The sequence below is a fragment of the Rhipicephalus microplus genome, chromosome 2 (assembly GCF_043290135.1).
Source record: "Rhipicephalus microplus isolate Deutch F79 chromosome 2, USDA_Rmic, whole genome shotgun sequence".
NCBI classification, from domain to species: domain Eukaryota; kingdom Metazoa; phylum Arthropoda; class Arachnida; order Ixodida; family Ixodidae; genus Rhipicephalus; species Rhipicephalus microplus.
Genome location: NC_134701.1, coordinates 219,655,239 through 219,679,686, shown reverse-complemented (window position 1 = coordinate 219,679,686; position 24,448 = coordinate 219,655,239). Strand labels below are relative to the sequence as shown.

At 42.7% G+C, this 24,448-nt stretch overlaps 1 protein-coding gene across 1 annotated transcript in view; it reads left to right on the top strand.

Annotated features, from left to right (window-relative positions):
- Nucleotides 1-24,448, top strand: part of LOC142793763 (cell adhesion molecule Dscam1-like) — a 510,593-nt gene that overhangs the window by 425,217 nt on the left and 60,928 nt on the right. The window contains exons 8-13 of the mRNA XM_075885808.1: nucleotides 9,358-9,765; nucleotides 10,599-10,757; nucleotides 11,628-11,915; nucleotides 15,111-15,230; nucleotides 18,300-18,476; nucleotides 19,658-20,030. Coding sequence (XP_075741923.1) covers nucleotides 9,358-9,765; nucleotides 10,599-10,757; nucleotides 11,628-11,915; nucleotides 15,111-15,230; nucleotides 18,300-18,476; nucleotides 19,658-20,030 — 1,525 coding nt within the window. The remainder of the gene's footprint in view (nucleotides 1-9,357; nucleotides 9,766-10,598; nucleotides 10,758-11,627; nucleotides 11,916-15,110; nucleotides 15,231-18,299; nucleotides 18,477-19,657; nucleotides 20,031-24,448) is intronic.

Below are 24,448 nucleotides of genomic sequence, written 5' to 3'. Positions count from 1 at the left end.
ATTATACCTTGGATCGAAGTAGCGTGACTAGACTGAGTGAAGTCTCCCCAACACGTGTGCATATTTAGGTGGTCGCCTAAGAACGCTGTAGCAGGCGTAGAGAATTCATGTAAGAACAGACAGAAAAAATAGCTGTATACGTTATATAGATTCGGATAGTCCTAAACCGATAACGAAGGCAGATTATTATCAACATGCCTCGCTATTCGTAAGCTGCAAACTTATTTGCCAATTATGATAATCAATACAAGAACGCTATCTCAAATTAACCCTTTATTATTTTAATGCACCCATATTTGGCAAATATATGTATATATAAGTCTCATTATGCGTTGACACCTACAATAGAAACACCTGAAAGTTGGTGTAACAACAACAACAACAAGAACAACAACAACAACAATATTAATAATAATAATAATAATAACAATAATTCAAGGAGTCACGGGACGGCGTGCTTACTGTGAGTGAAGCAACTTTATTGGGTCCACAATAGACGCGAGTCAACTTAGCGTCACCTGGCTAGGCCCACTCCGGGATGGTCAGGTTAAACCTGACCACACTCGCGCGGTCCCTCTGGACGCCTAGGGTTTGAAAGGTGAGGTCCTGATCCTTAATAGGCTTCTTCATTTTCTCCTAGTGGAAAGGGGGACCGCCTAAGGCACAGCCCCACAGGACATGCTTGAAGTCCGCATAACTATCACACAAAAGGCAATCCGGGCTTGAGGACCATTCGGGGTATATCGTGTGCAGTGCCCCAGGTCTCGGTTATACACTGCAATGAATTATTCGTCAGGAGAAGCTTGGATTCCATCTTAATGTAAATTCGTGAAAATCATACCTGTTCTTAAAAAACCAGGTGAATGCTACGTTTTAGACAATATCAGGCCAATCGCACTAACGTCCAGTTTACTCAAGTTAAAACAGTAGTGCATGTTTCCATAATGAAATTGGATCGAATTCAGGCAGGGATGTTTCATATGGCATGCGCACATTGACCTCGAGAGTCGGATGCATTTTGCGTGGCGTCAAGCGAAATACGCAGCTCTAGTTACCCTGGACATCAAAAAAGCATATGACTATGTTGAAAACAGCGCACTAGTCAGTCGTCTGAGAGAAATCGATTTCTCGCGTTATTTAGAAGCGTAGATTACGCAATTTTTAGACAATAGAAAATTTATTGTTCGCAACATGGTGTTCCATCAAGTACTTGTGAAGACAAAAAAGGGGTTCCTCAAGACGCTGTTTTGTACCTGGTTCTGTCAATATTTTGTTACTCTTGATCTCATATAATGAGAATGTTTAGACGTATCTGTCTGCTAATGAAATCGCGTTTTTTATTGGCTAATGACATTCACGCTCTCTATCAAAACCTCCAAATGCACTTATCTGAAATGAAACTTTGGATTGATGCATTCATCTTTCTCTAAAGGAGAACGAGAACAGGTGTGCATTATTAGTATTGCCTATAAAAGACCCAGTACATATATCTCTCTCATACAGAACTGAAATCATTCCACAAGTTCAAAGCATCAAATATGTGAGGGTGATACATGACAGCTCTGTTTTATGGCGAACCACATTGAATATCTTGAAGAAAAAGGTGTCCGGGCAGTTCGCATATTATGGAGTAAAAGCAGAAAGTGATCAATATTGGACAAAGCCACGTTATTATCACTCCACTGCATGTATTTGAGACTGGTTCTACAACTTGGATGCGTGTTTTATACTCAACGGCACCTGCCCATTAACTGCGTCCTTTTGCTTTTCTGAATAACTGCGCATGTGCTCTGAGCTACCTCAACCTGTAGTAAATAATGTTTTATTTATGGAAGCTAGAATTCCCCCATTGGTCACCAGATACAGAATATTGGCTGTACAAATGTATTTCAGGGCGTTTCGATTCCTTTTAGGCATAAAAAACAGTTTTTATGGCACGACAGCGTTAATTTTTTTCATTATCATTGGCCTATATTTCACACCTCAAGTGAAATTTCTACAATCTCTTCTTAATCCAGTGTCCACAAAAATTAGGGAGGCTATTCTGCTTCGTAACTCGATAAGTTTGGTTCAAATAAACTTCGATGACATTTTCCGTAATAGTGCTGAACACCTAACGAGTAATAAGCTATGAGCTACTTTACAGGATTACGTACAGAGAATGCAAGCAAATGTCATCCTTGTGGTGGGCGCGTTATAGAGGGATAAAAATAGTGGCATTGGTACATCGTGCTCTGTACTAGACTGGTCATTTTTTCTTCGAATCATTGGTTTCACGCTTTTCTTCTTTGCAGATTTTCCAGCTGTAGTACTGATCCTTCAAAAAATAACATCAATAAATTCTGCCGTAGTAATGACAGACCAGTTATCGGTCTGCAGTGCGCTGACGGCATACGGTGATTCGAAAGCATTAAATGAATTCCATTGTCTAGTACCTAACCACTTAACTCAGGAACGACTAGTATGGGTGCCCGTTCATAGAAGCATAACGCTAAATGAAACAGCTGCTGCACTTGCGAAAATGGTGATAGACGGACCAGGTATCAATATTACAACGATACTTATGGTTGGCCTAGTTGGTACTTGCTTAATGACATGCTTTTGCCGCAAGTAACACAAGCACAAGTGGAAACACCGCTTGTGCTTGTCGTTGAGTGTTCCTTTACTTTTGGTGTGTGTTATTTGCGTCCAAAGTATGTCATTGATCAATATTACCCTTATAACAGCTTTTATAGTAGTGACTTCATTTCGCAGGCAAATGGTGATGCGAGAATCCTCTACACCATCTTTCAGGCACTCTCTGAGTTGCGACGATCTAATCACACCCTGAGAAACTTCCTCATGTCATAACAAAAGTCTGGAAGTTTTAATCACCAAGTTACACTGTTATAATCCTCCAATAAATTTTTATTTATTATGAGCAGGTTTGGCTCCCTCCCCACGTTCCTATTTTTGAGAAGAAAGAAAACATTAGTACACTTCTCGAGCTCTAGTTGGAAAGTTTTCAAGATTAACAACGATGTGTCTAAAGTCACCGTTACAAAATTTCGGAATAAATTTGACAACGTCAAGTTTACTACCCCTACGTGGACATGTATACCCTTGGGCACAGTAAACGAGGCCGAGAAAGATTTTTGAACAGTCGATGAGATTTACTCAGTAACATTCATACCAAGGGTTATCAGATATTCAAAGTATGCTACAGAGAAAATTTTCAATATCAATCATCATTGCCTATTTCAACAGGAACTCCTTTATCTATGTTTTTCAAGAATAATTTACAAAAAAAAAATCAAAATATTTTTGTTGTAATAAACGAGAAATCATTGTTTTCGCTACACTCTAGGAAAAAATGAAATTTATGGGAAGAAGTTCTGCTACACAACAATAATGGTCCTCTGATTTGCTCCATTTTCTTTCTTGAAACCCCGGTTCTGGCCACTTTTCTGTGAGTAATACTATGTCACACTGATAACGCGTGCGCCGTTCGCGACCGCGATCTACCGGAACCACGGTGATAGTGCGAGGAAAGTAATTGAAGTTTATTGTTTATTGAGATTACTTATTAAAGTTTATTGCAACATCATGAAAGTACAAGTAACATGGTTAATAAGTAATACATGAGCAGGTCCCGAAGTAAACACTGTCAAGGTGACCTCCTAGTGGTAGTGTATTGATTGAATACAAGTCAGGCAAGTCGCGAGCAAAAAAAAGCACTTTGAAAAGAAATGAATTTGAAAAATATAATAATAAAATATATAAAAAATAGAAACGATCCTAGAAACTCAATTTAAGAACAAGTAACACAACACTAGTACGGAAGGCAGAAGAATGATACATAATAAAACAAATTGGCGCGAATTTCATGTAGACAAAATGCACAGCACGAAAGAGATAATATAAAATGCAGTTGCTATAAAATGTTAAAAAATAGAAGAAAAATAAACAAAAAATGAATGTGAAAGTAGATGACGATTTCCTTTGTGTAACAGAAACACTCCTCAAATTCTCAATTTCTTTTAGAATGCAGAATTTAATTATGTATATATTCCTTTTTTAAGCTACCCTTTCTTAGCCAATACCCAAGAGTGATTGATTGATTGATATGTGAGGTTTAACGTCCCAAAACCACTATATGATTATGAGAGACGCCGTAGTGGAAGGCTCCGGAAATTTCGACCACCTGGGGTTCTTTAACGTGCACCCAAATATGAGCACACGGGCCTACAACAGTTCCGCCTTACCCAAGAGTGGGTGTGAGCCAAAACATACGTATATACATCTACATCTACAACTTGCAGTGTGATTCAGAGTCACCGTGAGGACATGTGGTGACTTCTAGTGGCGGCAGCAGTGACATTACAGCTCAAGCAAGACAAGTATATAAAATCTACTACTTTTTCTACTTCGCTACCGCTTGTTCACTGCACCCTGTGACTGTGAAAAAATCTACAGTTGCCATGCATTCAAAACTTTAGGTTCTGGGTTTGAAATCGAGCTGTCTGGCCAATTTATTAGTTCAAGAACATTACCTGAAGCATGACCGTTTGGTACGAACTATATATAATCCAGCGTTTGGGTGAGAATCCGAGAAGATGACTGAACCGATACTTTTGGTAAATTACATTCAGTGCCTTTTAGGCGTTTCAACCACTTCTTATTTCGCCAGCCTCTCACTGTAACATCACACAGATCGGCTCATTCGACGCTACTCTGGCGTTTCATGGGCTCCTTCAAACTGGTGCCGCCCGTTTTGCTTTCCAACTTTAATACTCTTATTAGTTTTAAACAAATTAAAAATAAAAGATACACACGCAAAACGTGAATGGAAGCAAGCAAGCAAACAAGCAGACCAAAACAAGCAAGTATGCGAACGAAGACTAAAACCGAGTCGAACTCAGCCAACTCATGCTTTGTTACTTTCACAAACCTTCTCTCAAACTCCCTTTCCTTTACCCTTCCTTACGTTCCCTCACCAACTCCCTTCCAAGTTTCGTTCTACGGAAACCACGTGGCGTGTCTGTTTGTCCGCGCCAAGCCCAACGCTAAGAAAACCGAGGCAATATCAATCTTCGGCATAACCGGGCCTGCAGCACTGCGAACAAACTCACTGTTTTCCCCGGCACTGTTTCTCTTCTCGGCCCACCCTTCGCGAGAACGATGGAGGAAAGGAAGGCGAGACCTGAAAGGGGCACGCAGACTTTACGGCTACGCTTGGTTGGCCCATTAATCACTTCTCCGACGTAGGCCTTTGGCCTCCGCCGTGTTCATTTGGCGTCGCGCTGCGCGCTCCGCTTCCTCAAGATGCTCTGCAGAGGAGAGAAAGGACAGCAGGGACAGGCGTGAGCTTAGGGGAAGGCATGCACGGTGACTTTCGCCTTGGAAGGAGAGCTTTCGCAACGTTGCGGGTGGTCGTGGTGGGGCGGGGGGGGGGGATAACAAGGACGAGAACGACTTGTGTAACGGGCAACGCGTGTCTCGAAGCAAGAGCGAAGAGAGATGGTGCCTGTGCAACATCTTCGGATCGGTGCGCTGGTCATTGCGAGAAGCTCGAAAAAGACACACACACGCTCACCTGCCCTTTCCCGTTCTCCGCGTTCGCAGGCGAGAGAACACCCGCCCATGTCGTGTTGTCGCGACCGTCTGTCTTGAGGCGCAGGAAAAGGAAGAGCCGGAGCACGAGATCTCCCCCTGTCGGCGCAGAGGGTCGCCGTGGTGGGCGCCTGGATGCGTTTCTTTTGTGGCGCGTTGGACGACTCCCTGTTGGCGTGTGTGCCTGTGTCAGTTTTGCCTACATAGGAGAGTCGGGACCTTTTGGGAGTGGCTGCTACGAGTTGTGTTCTTCAGTGAGCTCCCCTTTACGAACCTGTTGCCACTTGTCCGCGCCTAAACTTTCTCTCCTCTCTTTCTATTTATGTATCTTTATTTACGTTTCATGATTGCTCCTTTTTCTCTCGCGCGGCGTCGTTCCTTTCGGTGCTTGAAGTTGTCGAATCGCGTATTGACGAAGCTATGAGTGAGTTTTAAGCTTAATAAAATAACGCGTCTCCCCACTGACTGGCACATTTTTTTTTCTTTCGGTCGCCTTCTGAAGGAGGCTGTCTAAATGATCGTGATTTAAAACAGCTCGCTGTAAGGGCATGTCTGTTGTTATTACGTTTCTTCATTGCGACTACAACTATCAAAAATGCTTCTACATTTAACATAAATAGTCGCATACATTCTTAAGAACATTTGTTGTCAGATTAGTAAAGAAGCAATTCTTGCCTGAATTTACAAACGGAAATTTATTTCGATGTTTTTTTTTAGAAAACACTGCTTCATTTCAGAAAACTTTGTTATGCTCTGCGGGTGTGTCATAGACTTTAGCAGCGGATGAATTGTGTCCGGTTCATTAGAATAAGACGTAATATTCGCAAAAAAAGTTCAAGCTAATTTTATTACATACATCAAAATATAAATAATCTAGCTCGAATAAGTGAGGGTCTTATCTGAGTTCACCTAAATTAGAAAATAAATGGTTTTTATCAAATTGTGATTTGTAACACTCGAAATGCTCACAAATAAGACACACTTTTCTGAGCTGCATTGGTAGAGGATTTCATTGATTGCAGCTGCTAAATCTTTTTTGAGCAGTATTGGAATGGTATTACTATTTACTGCAAAAACCATTGAGAGGTCGCACTTGTGGGTGCATTAATATATCTGCAAATTTTATCTATCAATAGGGTTTCAATAAGGTATACTAATTCAGCGATTTTCACCGGCATTTGTCATAATTGCGAGTTCCAAATGTGATTTCTACGTTTTTGAAATAGCCTTCCAATTAGTAAGCAATTAACACAGAAAACGTTTCAGGAAATTTGACAAATTAGGCTTGGTGTTTTGATAATCTCATCTGGTTGCAATGACCAAGACGTCACAGCTTTTATGCGCGCTTGCCTACGTGATAGTGGTCGCATATAGCACTTGCATCTCCGTTCTATTCGCACTGCATCAATTTTTACCTTCAACCTAGAATTTATCATGATAAGACAAGCGCAAAAAAAAAAATACACACACTCAGAGAGGACACAGACAAGCGCTTACTAGCAACTGAAATTTTTATTTCGAAGCGAACACTAATAAATACATCACACGCATGAACGTCACTCCCAACTTCCCCTGTCATCATCAAAAACGTGATATTACAAAATATGCACGCGCCCACAACCGGAAACAAACACGTACCAAGAACTAAGAAAAGAAAACGTAAAAAACACAGAAACATAAATAAAAAAACGTAACACAAAGAAAAACACTGGGTTTTGTGACGTCCAAAAAAGCAAATTCTGCATCTGTTAGTAGAACTGACGCTTGGCTGACGCAACTGTCCCCTCTTTCCTTAGTCAATACGCCTCTATTATCTCTCTTGTCGTCCGCTTGTTGTGCCTGTCAATTATTCGTGTGTCGTAAAATTTCGATTGGCATGTGCATTCCTTGCAGTGCATCGCTAAGTGTGAGTAAGGGGCCCCCTTTAGTGAACTCTCATGTTCACCAAGGCGCACATTTAGGCACCGACCCGTCTGACCAACGTATTCCTTTCCACATGTGAAAGGGGTTCAGTATACAACTTTTTTTTTTGCACTCAACGTACCTTTTGCCATGCTTTATGCTGCATTTTTTCAATTCCCCAGTTCCTTTCTTGTTAACTAGCCTTTCCACTGCTGGAAAAATCTTTGATAACTTGTTTTCAGCTGAAAAAACAACCCGCACGTCATACCATAATGCAACTTTTTTCAATCTATGTGAAACATTGTGCAGATATGGGATCACCACTGTCCGCTCTCTTTCATCTCAACTTGTCTCCTCTCTTGGCTTGTGCCAATGATTGCATTTTTTACTTCCCGACGATTCTTCTCACAGGCCAAAAGGATACAATCATCTTGGTAAGCGGCTCCCCTCAAGCGCTTGATCTGCGCGGAAACACTCTAATTCAATGAGTGTACGCATGATTTTATGAGGGCAGCTTTGATGCAAGAAGTTGCAATCCCATTCTTTACTATCTTCGAATGTGCCGAATGATAGCTCAGCAATGGTTTTTCCGATCTAGGGTGATACATCCAACACGTGTGAAAAGGAGACAAATTAAATTTTATTTCTAGGTCCAGAAACTGAATGCGTCGTTCCTTTGGCACTTCAAAGGTAAACTGTAAGCCACACGCGTTTTTCCTAAAAGCTTTTAAAACAGTCACTAACGTGCTCATACCCGGATCGTTTTTTACCAAAACAAGGTAGTCATCTACAAATCTAAACAGCCTCAGATCCATACCATCTAGCTCTTTACCTACTGCTGTGTCAAGTTTGCTCAAAAAAAAAACATTGCATAAGATCGGGGCGACACTAGATCCAATGCAAATCCCATCTTTCTGGACGTACACTTCTTCATTCCACCCCACTAGCGTGGAACTCAGATACATGGCCAAAATCTCCATAAAACCTTCTACAGACACACCACAGGCGTTACAAAAAGCCAAGGCGTCAGCCAAGCGTCAGTTCTACTAACAGATGCATAATTTGCTTTTTTGGACGTCAAATAACCCAGTGTTTTTCTTTGTGTTACGTTTCTTTATTTATGTTTCTTTGTTTCTTACGTTTTCTTTTCTTAGTTCTTGGTAAGTGTTTGTTCCCGGTTGTGGGCGTGTGCATATTTTGTAATATCACGTTTTTGATGATGAGAGGGGAAGTTGGGAGTAACGTTCATGCGTGTGATGTATTTATTAGTGTTCGCTTCGAAATAAATATTTCAGTTGCTAGTAAGCGCTTGTCTGTGTCCTCTCTGAGTGTGTGTATTTTTTTGCGCTTGTCTCATCATGAACCATTACCAACACGCCCACTGGCAGTCATCCTAGAATTTATATTCTCTTTCTGAATAATGTAGCCTGCCTTGATTACCCAAAAATAATAACACAAAAAAGTCTTTAGCCGTATAATTTAGTCTATATGGTACATTTTGATTGGAACGCACTACGCAACTCTTGCGACGGCACTTGCGGGTATAAAATGTCATTCTGAAGTACTGCACAACGTGCCTTTGCTTGTTTCGCAAACACCTTGTAATTGTGATCAACTCCCGCCAGACTGCAATGACTGAAAGCTTATTACAAGGAGGAGTGTCGCTCTCGCTTTCTTTCCTTGGCATTTTGTATGAACGGAAACACCATCCCTTTTTAACCACCCTCTTTGATCTGTAGCTAAAGCATTGCTAGGAACAGAAATCAATTAAGGGATATCATCGTGTCGCTTGTGTTATTCGGTATCACTACAATTCGTAAAGGCGTTTATGAACCAAGAAGTCCCCTATGTTTGCCTTTACAGAGACACCTCCGGAGCTAAAGGCGGTGTTCGCGCGCAAGCTTGTCGATCCCGGCGAGCGATTCTCGCTGCGCTGCGTGGCCTCGGGCAACCCTCTTCCGCGTGTCACGTGGGCACTAGACGGCGACATGGTGGGCGAGAGTCACCGAGTGCACTACGGCGACTTCGTTAGCTCGGCGGGCGACGTCATCAGCTACGTGAACGTGACGTCGTCGACGCGCGACGACGGAGGCATGTACCGGTGCGAGGCGTCCAACGACCTGGGCACCGTGTGGCACGAGGACCGAATTGACGTCCGGGGTCCTCCCCGAGTACGGCCCATGGCCAACCTGACCGTGACGTCAGGCACCACACTGGTGTACCACTGCCCTTACACGGGACACCCGGCACCGAAAGTCACGTGGAGTCGAGGTCGGTGATGACTCGTTTGAGTGAAAGTTCATTCGCGAAGTTAAATATTAGAGTCGTAGTGAGGGGCTAAGTGGTTTGCGTACACACACCCTTGAGTTCTATTGTACACCTAGCCGTGCCAACGGAGATTGCGAAGGGATGCGAGGGTTTACGTACGCTAGCCACTTTGGGTACTCTGAACTGAAGTGTTCTATTTAGGCAGTTTAGTTGGGCGCGGGTAGAGCTGCTCTGGACGCCCAACTAAAACTGTAAAATAACATCACAAAGTAATATATTCATGCAAATATATGCCAGTAGATTCTGTATCTAAGAGCGGTGTACGCAAATACGCATTGTTTTCAAAATAATAATCGTACCTGTTTAACAGAAAGAGCTAAGGAGGACTTAAATTACACAAACAAATAAACAATTATAACCAAAACAAATGTTTCTAAGTGCCTAATCTTGCTGCGTCATTTGAAAAGCTTGCAGAATGGAAAAATGTTCTTTGATGCTAACACAGGTTACATACGATGCCGTGCGACTACATCTCGATTTTAGAGAGCTTCTTACTTAGGCCCAGTATTCAGCCTAAGCTTTGAAGAATAAGAAAATGTAGTTGAAGACGTTTCAATGATCGTAGAGGGGGGGGGGGAGGGAAGCTTAGTTTTGAAGAAACCATTGCACGAGGTTTCCTCAACATGTTAGTCTTCCTGGAGTAGCATTATGTAATATGCAGGTCAGTGTCTAAGCCAAATTGTAGCAAAGTCTTCTTGCTCGGGTAAATTCTTCGGTCGCAAAAAATAAACGCTTACTGTTTTCTTTATATGCTGCCATTCTTGTACAATACGCAGGCGGGAGGGATCTGCCACACAATGAGAGGCAGCGTGCCTTTGAAAATGGTACGATTGTCATCACCGATGTCACGCGAGAGTCTGACGAAGGCATTTACACATGCCGTGCCACGACACCTAAGCAGGAAGACAGCAAAGATCTCAACTTGAAGATAATCAGTGAGTATAAGCATGTTCGTATTTGTTATAATGGTTTGAGTTGGAGGGGATGCCCACAAAGAATCTGCACAAAATATCCGAGCGCTTAGTTACAAGGCACCACTATTAAACGACCAAATTAGGTTGTTTTCGCCGTATTCCCCTCATCCCCACCAATTCACACGCAGGGTGAGCGCGGAAAAGAAATAACAAGTTAAGCAAATATTATTCTAAGTATATTGACTCGCGATTTCAGCTCTCGACCTGTGGCTTCGTAATGCCGTGCTTGCACTGTCCATCTGACAAGCGTGCATTTTCTTAGAAAGATTTGACTTGCGTGTGATAACAGCCATGGCTGTGGAGTGACAGTGCTCTCCATTGATCGGTAGATCAAACCACTGTCGTTACAGACGTACCTAAGAATTTGCCTTTAAAATAGATGCTTGTATAAATGTAATAGCAAAATGGAAATATAAATAGTACGGTAAAGCTAAATAGATAACGAAATGCTATATTGAAAGGAAAAAAGACAAAAACAAACTCGATGACCATTCACCGCTACAACATTCAAGAGAGAATCCCATTAAACTCAATCATTACTATCGCCATACAATTATCATCATCAATGTTGAGATAACTGCAAGTAAACTTTATGGGAGTGTAATAAAAGGTCAGAAATAAAATGATGGAAATAATAGTGGCCACCACCTCATTAGAGTAAGTCGCGGCCACTTATCCATGTTCCAATTCAAGTGGCAGAAAGGGAAACGTAGAAACGCTGCAGGATGTATACGGCTCCAAGGACGTAAAATATGTAGCTCGCCTTGCATGTTTTCTCTCTGACAGAGAAACGTGGACCTAACACTACTTTTCGATCACCCCCTTCTGCAGAAAAGACGGTTCTGAACCCGTTCAGCTTTCCCAAGACGCTTGCCGAAGGAATGCAGGTGGTGATCACGTGTTCGGTCCGCTCCGGTGACACGCCCATCAAGATATGGTGGCTCAAAGACGGCGTGCCCTTCAGCAAGACCCAGCTGAACATACAGGAGGCATCGCTGGGAGACCTCGGTTCGAACCTCGTGTTCAATGACGTGGGCCGTGCGCACAACGGGCGTTACACGTGCGTCGCTGAGAACGATGGCGGAATCACGAACCACACGGCCGAGCTTGTCGTGTTCGGTGAGTACTGGTGGGCACGTTGTTAAAACGAAAGCCTTGGAGGCTTCATCAAACGCGAAAAGAGAACGTCGGTGTTAACAGGAATGATGCAAAAAGGTAAAGATGACACGAAGACGTCATCGTATGGCATCATCATGACATCATAGGTATACGAAATGTGACACAACATTCTGACTTCATGTGATGAAGCCATAAAATGATATAGTCATTTGGTCCAAGACGAATTGATCCTGGTAGAAATGCAAACGCACGCAAAGTGCAAAGAGCTTTTGGGGAACGATAAAACGAATTTGGAAGAATGAGGAAAAATATGCTTCACGCATTCGAGTCGCCTGGACGATATGCATAATCGGGCAAGAAGGGTTTTTCTTTTTTTGTTGTTGTTATTGCCTAGTTTATAACAATTGTATATATACAACATAACCAGACATTTTTTAACTGAAGAAGCGTGCACTGTTAGTGATGACGATAATTGCTCTGCGCACTACTTCGCGTTAATATTAGTGTAAAGAGCTCCGTCAATAAAATTGTTCAGGACTTCAACAAATTTCACAGAGACCACAAGCTGGAAAATATTGAACATTGCTCGACTCTCTAATAGAACAAAATATGAAGATTACTTTATTTGGAAAGCAAATCTGCTGCATCAAACACATCAAAAGTTCACGTTCACAAAATTCACCCAGTCAAGCACTGCCGGAACTCTGTACTTGAAATTGTTACTTTTACAGGGACAGCTCGGAAATTATGATTGCGCCACGGTTGCTACTCCTCGTTCATTTTGATTAAATGTGCTCAGTACGGGGTTCTTTCGTAAGAGCAGCTTTCTATTTGGCTTCATGCAAAGCAGTTTCCTTGCTTATTTGTTTCGTCTTCAGTGGTGTGTATTTACAAAGTGCTATTACCAGTAATTTTTCAGGAGTTAGTTAAGAGGCTGTCGTCAGATTTGCATTACAAAACTATGCTTTGCGTAACAACATATTTCACATTCAGTTTTCTTGCCTTTTCAATAAAGGTCTTGCTGTTTTACCATAGGAAAAAAAGTAGATATGTAGGATGATATCTTCTTGTCAGAAAATGTGGCCTGGCTTAATTTAATATTCTGCTTTGATAAGCCTTTCGTCGCGCAGCAATAAAAAGGTAGTTTGGACGTTCAGTAATTAAATATGTGTTAGTGGACTACAGGACCACAAAGTCCAATATGTACCACCAAGTATATACCTGGTTTTAAACCCCGAATAACAAAGCGCGTGCCCCTTGCGCTCTTATTGAAGTTCTGCGCCGCTGCTTAGTTCCAGCGGAGCACATTTGGGGGGAATTCAGTTCTAGCAGTGCTAGCTGCGCGTAACCTGTTGCAATATGTATGAGGTCACAGCTGAAGGCAGTTGCTAGTCATTGGAGTTAAGTGACGGACATCTCAAGAGTAAAGCTCTGTTAAATAATACTCAAATGATGTTTGTGTTATCCCTGGTTTGAACTAAACCACGAAGTTTTTTGTATAAGTATTGTATACGTTTCTTGCATTATATAGCTTCCGCAGGCGATGCAGAAAAACAAGTAACTTGCAGAGACCAAGACAACCCTGTCCTTTCAAGTATACAAGTTTGAAGTATGCCATGAGAATTCGTTATTTTTAGCTCATCAAACACAAAAAAGATTACTGATTGCAAGAGTAGTTCTAAAACATGTTTGCAAAACATAGTAATAAACTGATCAAAATGTTTCGCTTGTGATGCGGTGTTACCCCTATGAGCTCCTGCAAAACACTCCCTTTGGCTTCTAGGCCCTGTCAAAGTCTTTTACAAACACGCACGTACACCGACTACGACGTAAATTTGGTGTATCAGCGATACACATATGTAAATGAAATAGGTTCGGTTGGGTACGCCTATGTATGGTAAACAAATTAGGTTAAGTAATATATGCGTTCATGTAGCATGTGTATTCTAACTAAAAACCGCAATTTCAGCACTTTCTAACATACTATCAATAACTGTGGCATTTAAGCGTCAATACGCGATGGCTTCACACTTATAACTGACCACTGAACAAAAGAAATGACAAAATTAGCTATATTTATACATCTGCGAAATAGTCTGTTTTACAGCAGTGCGGCGCCAAGGTGTCAGCTTCGGGATTATCAATACCAGCTGTCACGCGTCACTCTCCTTCATTTTTGGATAAGATAGAATGAGAATCTGAGGCTTCATTTTTTTAAAACAGAATTTATTTTAATGAACATACCTCTGCAGTTGTCCACTACGGTGTATCAGCCGTTACAGTATTCAGCTGCTAACGCCAATGAAGTTCGCGGGTTTGATACCGGCCATGGCAGTAGCATTTTAGTGAATGCGGAATAGATGAGGCTGTGTGAGGCGAGTGTAGGTTAAAAAACGCCGATTGGTCTAAATTGCCGGATCTTACGTTGTCCCTCAAAAACATATCGTGGTTTTGGGTTCGAAAGCCCCAGATATCATTAATATATTCACATTCGCTGTTTCTGATTCAATTTCAAATACAATTTTGTCTAATACAATTGCTCCTGACATTTCTAAAGACATTAATGCACGTGTGTTCATCATTAAGCGGCTTCTGCTTATCACATGATATCGAATGCTCGTCAGAGGTCGTAATCCAGTCCCAAACTTCATGAAATGTCATCTGTCTGGTAAACGCTGCGGTAAGACATTTTCTATACCACGTAACAATCTTTCTTACATAAATAGAATCCTATACCACTTCTGTCACTTTTTTCCCTGGATACACAGCTCAGCCTTGGAGTCAAACTAAAAGCAAATTTAGAATAGTGTGCGATTGTTATCGCTTAAAACGTTGAAATATATTGTGCCACACTTTTGTGAGATAGTACATATTTCACAGATAGAAATTGTGCCAATGAGGCCCCAAAGTGTGTCTGTTATCTGGGGACTGTCTGGGAAACTTTCAGAATAGATGCACTGCGTACACGACTGTAGCTGTGCCAAGTGTTGTTTATCCTGTACTACAGGCACCGGTGAAAGTGAGCATGTGCTTTGTGTCTTACTGTAGCTATGTTTTCTTTTTATATCTTATTAATCTTTCTTCTACACCCACCAGGGCTAGATAACAATCCAAAGATTTATATCGGTCAATCTCCATGTGTTTACAAACATGCGTCTCTCCGTTGCTCTATGTTTGAAACTGCTACGCTTACAGTACCGCCGAAATGGAAGATTGAACCGAGCGACAAGTCCAGCATCGTCAGGTCGAGGGTTACTTTCGACTGTCAAGCGGAGGGCCATCCACCACCTCTCATTCGATGGAAGATAGCCCTCGGTGAGTCATTTCATGTTCCAAGCATCTATGTGCAAAATCACGTGTAATAGCGATGTCATGTCCTTTACCAGATTGGACATACCACAACGCACCGAACAAAAGTTATCTACAAGATATTACAAAGTCTTGAAGAGAGATGGACGTACAAATTCGCGTTATTAAATCCCGGCGGCGGCGGCTGCATTTCTGATGGAGGCGAAAATGTTGTAGGCCCGTGTACAGAGATTTGGGTGCACCTTAAAGAACCCCAGGTGGTCGAAATTTCCGGAGCCCTCCACTACGGCGTCTCTCATAATCATGTGGTGGTTTTGGGGCGTTAAACACCACATATCAATCATTACATGAAAACTATACTTGTGTATTAGTCACGCGGCGTCATCTTTTTTTGAGGTTGTATGCAATTTTAACTATGAATACATCTTGTGTGACTTGTTTTGTTTTTCATTCTGCATCTATTTTTAACGCTATAGCGTTAAAAAGCTCATTTCACCCAAACCGCGGCATCGACTTCGACGTCGGCGTTGGAGTCGGTGTCATTAGTTTTTAGCGAAAAATCATCAACGTGTCGTTGACGAAAAATTGAGACAGGTGCAAAGAAGACAAAAATAGACTAAAATATTTACTTTTAGTGAGAGTCAAATTCAGTTTGTTTGCACGGAAAGTGGGTGTTCTATCACATTCTCACACTTTTGCTCGGGACCACGTCACAAAAAGAAACAGAATGATTGGGATGTATAAACAGCGCAAAAAAAAAACAAATAACTATATAGGCCTTGTCTATATTTTTTTGCGCGGTTTCTGCATCTCAAGCATAAACCACCAAGTAGCCCAACTTTCGCTATCATTGAAACAGTATGAATGCTATGTTGGGGTAAGAGCTTCCTTAACGCAATAAATACGGCGCAGCAAACGTCTACAAATGTTCCATGTGTCAAGATATACGTGAGTTCCACAACCAGCAGATGCTACAAAGACCCACAAATTACAAAACACTCGGAGATGTTTATGCATCACCAGAAGGTGAGGCATCAACGTAGTGAACAGCTACGTAGGTTCGTATGGTGCCTCACGGATGCGTAGTGGGTCGCTCGCTGATTCGCGAAAGGAATAATTCTGGCGTATCGGGCAAATCACAACTGTACTTGCAGTAAGCATTCTCGCATAGTTTAAAACGGCCACTATTACACGCACAGTCATTCGTCGCTTTGTGGCATGGTTGAAGCATGCACCCAGAATCGATGCCAGCCTAGAAATTCGAAATGCGATGCACCCCCGCCCCACCCCCGGGTCCAATGCGTTATCGGTTTCTACAGTTGAAGGCGAAGATCAAGCGTCTTCTAATTTTTTTGTATGGGAAATATGTGCGAATCTATGCGAAAACTGGTAGTCGAAAGTTTGCAACTAAAAAATAGGCTTCTGCAACGCAGTGCAATTTTATATTTATATGTATAAATATATATATATATATATATATATATATATATATATATATATATATATATATATATATATATATATATATATATACATGTGTGTGTGTGTGTGTGTTGTGTGTGTGTGTGTGTGTGTGTTAAACAATAGCAACTACGTCTCAACTAGCGGAGACCTATATATCAGTAAATTAATGGCTTTTAATTGGCGTTTATGCTTCGTAAGTACGTTTCAAGGGACGAGCTTGCTGCTACTGCCCCGCCGAGGTGGCCCAGTTGTTACGGCACTCGACTGCTAGCCCGAAGGTGGTGCGATTGAATCCCGGCTGCGGTGGTTGCATTTTCGATGCTGCCGAAAAAGTTTGAAGCCCGTATACTTAAATTTAGGGGCACGTTAAAGAGCCCCAGAGGGTAGAAATTTGCGGAACCCTCTCTTACGGCGTCTCTCATAATCATATCGCCGTTTTTCGATCTTAAAACATCGATATTATTATAAGCCTGCTGCTACGAAAGGAGCATAATAAGTATTTTTGGCGCTATTGATCACTGATGCATGGACATAGATAGCATGGTTCTAAAAACATAGCTCCCGCAACTCTATTTGCGTCGATATGAATCATAAATGACCTCGTGCTGTGGCACACTCGGGCAAATGTTTGGATGAGCTGAGCGCAGTCCTATATTGTATTGATTTACTCGGTAATAACGTTTTGCGCAAGCCGACTGGTGCCACGCACATGCGTTTCACAACTGTTCCATTTACAGAGCCAGTCAATGCGGCATGCTCTGTTCATACGCAGTGGTGAGGGAAAAAAAATACCTGCACAATATTACAATAAATAGCAGTACATATAGGAAAAAAAACACATTCACGTCATGCATACACGACGGTCGATACTGGCTGCGTGGCCATTTATCTGCGCTTAACATGGCGCATTATTATGACAGAACAATGATCTAAATTGGGAGGTATAAAAAGGGCAAGGAGAGGGAGAGGGATCACTATTCGTAGACAATGCAGGTGTTCTACGAGCGTTGTCACGAACACCCAGAAGCGGCTGGTTTGCACAGGGGCCGCTGTTATGGTCTAGTTTGCCAGATGACATTGTCACGAATTGCGTGACTCGGCCGCATCATCCACATACGACCTCACTGTACAATGGAGGCCTTTTATGACAAAAAGAAAAAGAAAAAGTATCTAGGCAAATAACCCTCATCTCCTGTCGGCGATTAATAGGCATTCGCTTTGGAACGACATCCACCGCCCTCTCCTTTGTAACATAATAAAATGGGGTGATTGATCCAAAAAAAAAAAACGACATGCGCTTGTGAATCTTGAAAGGCCTAAGATATTCATGTGCTAAAACAATAAGCAACAAGGTAAAACTAAAAATCTCTGTTGGTCTGTGGTAATTTTTTTCGTTCACCAATGAATTTCACTCAATAGAGACTGTATTTACACTACCTTCTTTATTTATTCTTTAGTTGCATAAATTGCGACGTAAGGTCCTTTTTGTCGGTGTTTCTAATCAACTATTTCTCTTTCTCTCTTCTTTCCTCTCTTTTTCCTTCTTACCCTGACCACCATTCCCGTTACTTTCCTGCCCGCTTTCATTTCCCGTATCTGCGGATGCCACAGGAGACGATGCGGGAAAGGCGTTTAAATCCATAATCAGCAATTATCATATGCAGATGTTCGAAAACGGTTCTCTCATTATCAACGACGTCGAGCCCAAGGACGCTGGTCAATACCTCTGCGAGGCGACTAACGGAATCGGCGTGGGAATCAGCACCGTCGTTCGGCTCTCTGTTCACGGTGGGTGTCTCCGTTCACGGTGGGGCTGCAAACATTCTCGCACCATAACGAATGTGCCCGGAACCATGGTATTAGGCTGACCCACTTTAGCTTTAGCAACGTTTAACTTTTCTTTTCGCGGTGTTTCTTTTCTTTCTTTTATTTTTTTTGCCCCGAAAGTAATATTGAACCAGGGCATTTTGGCAGCGATTCTCTTCGCAGACTGATTACATTTCCATCTTCGCAAATGAAGCGGCCGTTTTGCACGTCACTCTCTTTACCTCACTGCTGCCCATATCATCTTTTGTTTTCTCTTTTTGGCTGTGTGAAATTGAGTCGAACAAGGAATCCTATAATCACTGACGATAGCTCGCTTGCGTAATAAATGTGAGACGAATCTCTGGCAAAATATTACGTGTACTTCTCATTGTCTTTCTTTTTTTCTTTCCTGTGTAAGTTGGTGGCTCTTCATACTTAAAAAGTGTTTCTTTTTTGTAGGCACGTGTGACTCTCACCTAAGATGTTTGTTTTCAATAGAGATTAGTTACAATGAATGTTAAAAGAATAGAATTCTCTCTGAATTATGTAAGAGGTGTGCGCAGCTGTATTCATCGCTAGGACGTTGCGAAGAAACAAGGTTTTAATACCGCCGTAAAGAAGTGAGTTACTCTTATTCATAACGACTGGCACAAGCACCACGTCTGCGAGATATTGCGCTATCTCATTTTCAGGATCTTAGATAATCGCAAGCAGCACCAAAAACTTTCGAACATTTGTATTCGTTTGACACGCATCTGCTGGTTTACTCGGTCGAGAATAGCGTTCAACAGGTTGCGAAAATAAACAGCATGACTAACTGCATGAAAGACAGAAGTACCACAGGACCAACAGGTCTTCAGTCCCTCTTTCACGCTGGCTAACTTCGCAAATGCCACACAAACTTGCCCAGACAAAATCCCTTCTAACTGCAAAAGGTTGTTTTGCATCTGAATCCCTTTATTATACGGAGTTTAAAAGTAACTTTCGTTTCGTTCACAACTCTTTATACACAAGTTAACGTGATGTACAAGTAATATGACTAGATTAAAATGAATAAAGAGTCACCCAGCAAAGAAAGTCCAGGTAGAATCTTATACCCATGTGCGGAAATTACAGTGAGAATCCATAGTTTGCTTTACATCCCCAAAATGTTTGTTCTACAGTGGCCGCGCATTTCAAAGTAAGCTACCAGGCTCTGCGTGTCAACAAGGGCGAGCAAGCTCGACTCGTATGTGAAGCATACGGAGAAAAACCACTCTCGATATCCTGGAAGAAAGACAACAGGGTCCTCGATCATCGCTACATATCAAGGCAAGTTTATGGCACTCGGTTTTTAAAGCCGATAGTCTTTTTGAAGATACTTAGGCGTAAGAACGTTGGTCTGTCCGTCTGTCTGTACAATGGTATGTTAGGCCGCCGTAACGATGCCCCAAACGGCACCAACCGATACCCCTGTCGGCCAACGCGATCCGCAGCCCCCACCAATACTGCTCAAGTTTCAGCGTTCACACTTGTGCGACTGTCGATTCAAAAGCAGTAATTGTGCATATTTGAGGTACCATAACCATAGAGTTTCCCAAAGTTAACTAGAGGGCACTCTGGCGCTTCGATCGTTCAGCGACCATAGAAATGATGGGTAGTACACACATTTGCCTAGTCTTCATAGTTGTGGGTGGCGAATCGTACTTGCTGTTTTGTTTATTACTGGTTACGGTTTTGTTTTGAAAGAAAGAACAAACCCTTTTGAACTTAAGGACTTGATTCGAAATAGTAAGCTTAAAAAATAAGGTTTTGAAGCGCAAACGGTGAACATTTGCTAATTTATGTTTTCGTGAAAAAAGTGCTCAAAGCCACACGAACACGCACGGAGCCAGAAGCAGGCCAGAAGTACGAAAATTAGACAAATGTGTGTACTACCCATCATTCCCATGCTCGCTGAAGTGCCGTGTGTTGCAACTCCAATAGACACTAGCGCCAGAGTTCCCTCTAGATAGTATTGTGGGAAACTCTATGACCATAACAACATGTCAATATTTTTTATGTTTGGCTTTATACTAGAGAAGGTATTCATAAGTAATTCCAAGGACCGCAGCGTTTGTCACGTTGCGCTGACAATGTAGCCTAAAAAGGCAAGTGTTTCCATTGCTTTGCTAAGACGACAAGGTGGTGGCACCTGCTGTCACTTTGCATTCTACACCTTATCGCCTCCGAGACAGGAGCTCACATCTTCCTTCATTTTCGAAGCGTTTTCGAAGGTAACGGCCAGATAACGCTCGTGTATAACGTGCCTCGATGCACTCGTTCGCCTTCGCTGCACGGATCAAGACCCGCCAACGCAACGCCTCCAAAATACAATTCAATTTTCTCGGGCACAACATCAAATAAATGTTTTGTTCATTTTTCCAGACAGGTGCTTATGGTTTTTCGACAACATTTACAGTGAAACATGCAAATATGGCACCAATTTTTTTATTTGTTTTCTTTGCACTGTTTAGTACCGCAATATTACCATTGTCTTGTGTAGAAAGCAGGAAAAATGCCGTGCTCTAAAATATGAGCAGAACAGTTCATAACATTCCAAGTATGGCACGTATTGCATAACGCTTTCATGAGCGGAAAACACAGACTTTAATCGATCCAGAAAAACACATGAGCTTTAATCAACACTAAAAAAGAGGTGGAGGAATACACATTTATAGTAAAAAATCAGGAAGTTTAGCAGCTGGGCTTACGCCTCCCACGAGAGGGCGTCAAGGGCTTGCCTTGACGCAGCTTCGTGGGCGTGCTAGGTCGCCCGTGTTTGGTCATCGAGGGCGAAGCTCTGCCAAGCCTCACGCAGCCTCGACGATAGGGTCGTGGTGTTAGTGTGTATGTATGTGGCGGGTACTCCCACGGCATATGCGGAAGTGTATCCGAGTGAGTGTCACAGCACCGACACTTGGGAGTAGCGTGTACGTCCAAGAATATGAGGCGGAGGCTGGCAGGTGAGGGATACGTGTTGGTTTTCAGTAGACGTAGAGTGGTGGTCAACACCTGCAGAGCTTGGAATAAGGTGGGGGGGGGGGGAAGGCTCAGCGTTCGAGGTCAAATCCCTTAACAATATTATTGTACTTAGACTTTCCCTAGTGTCGAACTCGTCTCCTGTTACTCCGGTGCGGTGGACACCTCGCACAATGGAGTGGGTGATCTTATTGAGGTATGGGAGTTGTGGGTGGACTGAGCCCGCATGGGTGAGAATCCATGTCAAGGAGATCATGCTGTCTTTAGAGCGTGGTGCCTTGCAAAGGATGCAAAGCACTTGAGGGGAGATGCGGCCTTTGCTGAAGTTAGTAACGGCAGAGCGAGTCATACATGATTGCGTGACAGGTGGAGTGCCAGGGCAATGACCACTTCTTCAGCCGTCTCAGCAGTGGTAGTAGAGACACCGGTTGCACGTTGAAGGACTCCATCACGTGTGGGATCCTTAGAAAACGAAACATTTTTTTCCCAGGGGCTTGTTCATATGAGACAAATAACCAAATGAACTGAACAGACAATTAGTCCCGGGAGTAAGCATGAACTTGCGAGTTCCACTTATCCGACGCACTCACTCCAGTGAGACCTCTCTAACACTCCTATTCGTCCCTATACTTGCATCACCATGCACCATACGCTGCACGCCATGATACGTGATATCTCACCAATAATACAACAGTTTCTACTGGTATAGTGACTCCAGTGATTCTACCAACAGTGTATTATATCAGGTGACCGACAATATGCAAAATAAAAATAGTGTATCAGCACTGCCGATAACTTATCGATGGCGAACCTTCTATTTGAACTGCTTTCATCAGGGCGCCGTCATTATCGAGAGTGGAACGAGACTACGTATTCCCTAGAGAACATGCGCTGTGTGACACAAATGAACAAATTCAGAAGAATTGTGTTAACTACTTTGCAAAACTGTGGCACCTCATGGGCTCATACGCAGAGCCTTAGTAAAGCACAATAAGCACAAGTAGAGCAGGAATAAGCACAGCCTAAGTAAATGTCCTAACGTGGGGCTTTAAGCATGTCGATAGAGCATTTTCTTCCTAAAGCGTCTGAATTCGCCATACATATAGTGCACTCTTTACTCAATTGACAACTTCTCAAAATCTCCCCTCTATTTACAGCCTCGTTCGTTTAAATTGCATCTAGTTGATCATGTTATTCTCCGGTGGCCCCATGAAGCCAGTTGTGACGTTCATACGTCAAACACAGCCGCGTGGCACAATTTTCGCGCTTCTGGCACATTAGTCAAAAAAAAAAAAGATTTTAATTTTTTTTATTGTCATGATACAGTTATCTCAAACCTGCCCTCTGCTCATACAAAAGGCACGTAGCGCAAAGCGGATCGTCATTCCTGGTGATCGAATAAATGGCCCAACCAAGCTATATCTTGGCAAGGTACAAACTATAATAAACAAGCCAGGCACACCAAATAGATTTTCACCGGTCAATTAGACATGAAAAATAGAACGAAAAGCATCTCCGTGTTCCCATCCTCAAAGCTAAAGCAACTAAATACTGCTAGTAATGAATAATCAAACAAAAACAAGGTACGCTAAACTGCACACAAGAAGCGGTGGTGGTGGCGGCGAGAGAGGAAGGAAAACCGCGCTGAGAGGCCAGTATTACCAGTTCGAATCGAAACCACTGGCAGCGCGCAGGGCCCGTGCGACCAGTTTGCTCGAAGAGCGCGCTGGTATATGGCCCGCAGTTGTACACCGAGCACTGCTTCTGGTGGCAGCAGGGGCTGAGACGTGCGCCGAGCGAGCCCTCCAATATTTCGCCGCATGCCGGATCCAGGCAGACCTCGACGCTTGCACGTCGCGCCGCGGGGCGTCTTGGAGTTTAACGATGTGAACATAAATCCCCGGTGGCCTTCACTCACCATCCTCCGCAGAGGCGCGTGTGGTGCGCTCGGCTGCGTTGAACAGGAGGCCGCAGCGCATAAGGGAGAAATCAAGAACGAATGCGGCCGGGTTCTTTCCCGCACGCAAGGCTCCTCTTCTTGTTCTTCTTCTACTTGCCCTTCCTTCCCGACGAATCTCCCCATTCACCTCTTCCTTTTTCTTGTCCAGACGAGACTCTCGCACAAGGACCGTGTGCTGCTCAGTTGTGTATAGTACTCCGCAGCTTGTTAGCGATGGCGAGTATTGATTTTCGTTCTTGAATCTCTCGCCTTGCTTTTTCGACCGTACGTGGTGTTTTTGTTGTTGCATCGAGAGGACAGATAAAGAAATAAATATATATCAGGCCGTTGGCACGAAAGTTTCGACGATAACGTGAAAGAGTACACTGAATGAAAGCAAAAATTGAAATTGTTAGCTTGATGTTGGTAACAGATAAAGTGGTGAATAACTCTGTCGAGCACCAACCTCGCTAAGGAAGAAAGTGGAATGCTCTGGAAACAAGCTTGCTAAAAAGGCAGCCTGAGAACTTTTTTTTCATAATTTTCTTTCGGCGTCGCGGCTGATCGAGTGGTTACAGAACGTCGTCACTGTTGCTATAGCTACCACAGCCTGTTGCGCAGTCAGCCTCGTAGTCAGTGAAAATTATACATTATTTTACGGTGAGCAATACAAAGTGCGTTAGGGTAGGAGCCACACAGTTATCGCCATGTTTCTCTGAATGACTGGAAACGTGACCACGATAATTCGCCTATAGTGACAGCCTTAGTAACAGAAAAAAATTTTATGTATTTTACGCGCATCTGGAACACCTGGGTTTGTCGAGATCATTATTTTTAGGTAACAATAATAAACATTTCTGTTTCTTTTTTTTCATTTTGGGGGCGATTTGTGTTTTTAATACATGAAAAGATACATTAAAAAATAAACTCTAGGTGTACCTATCAGTCGCCGTGGAACATTGGAGTATCACCCCTCACGCACACATCGAAAACATGTGCACAGCAGGAACTGCAT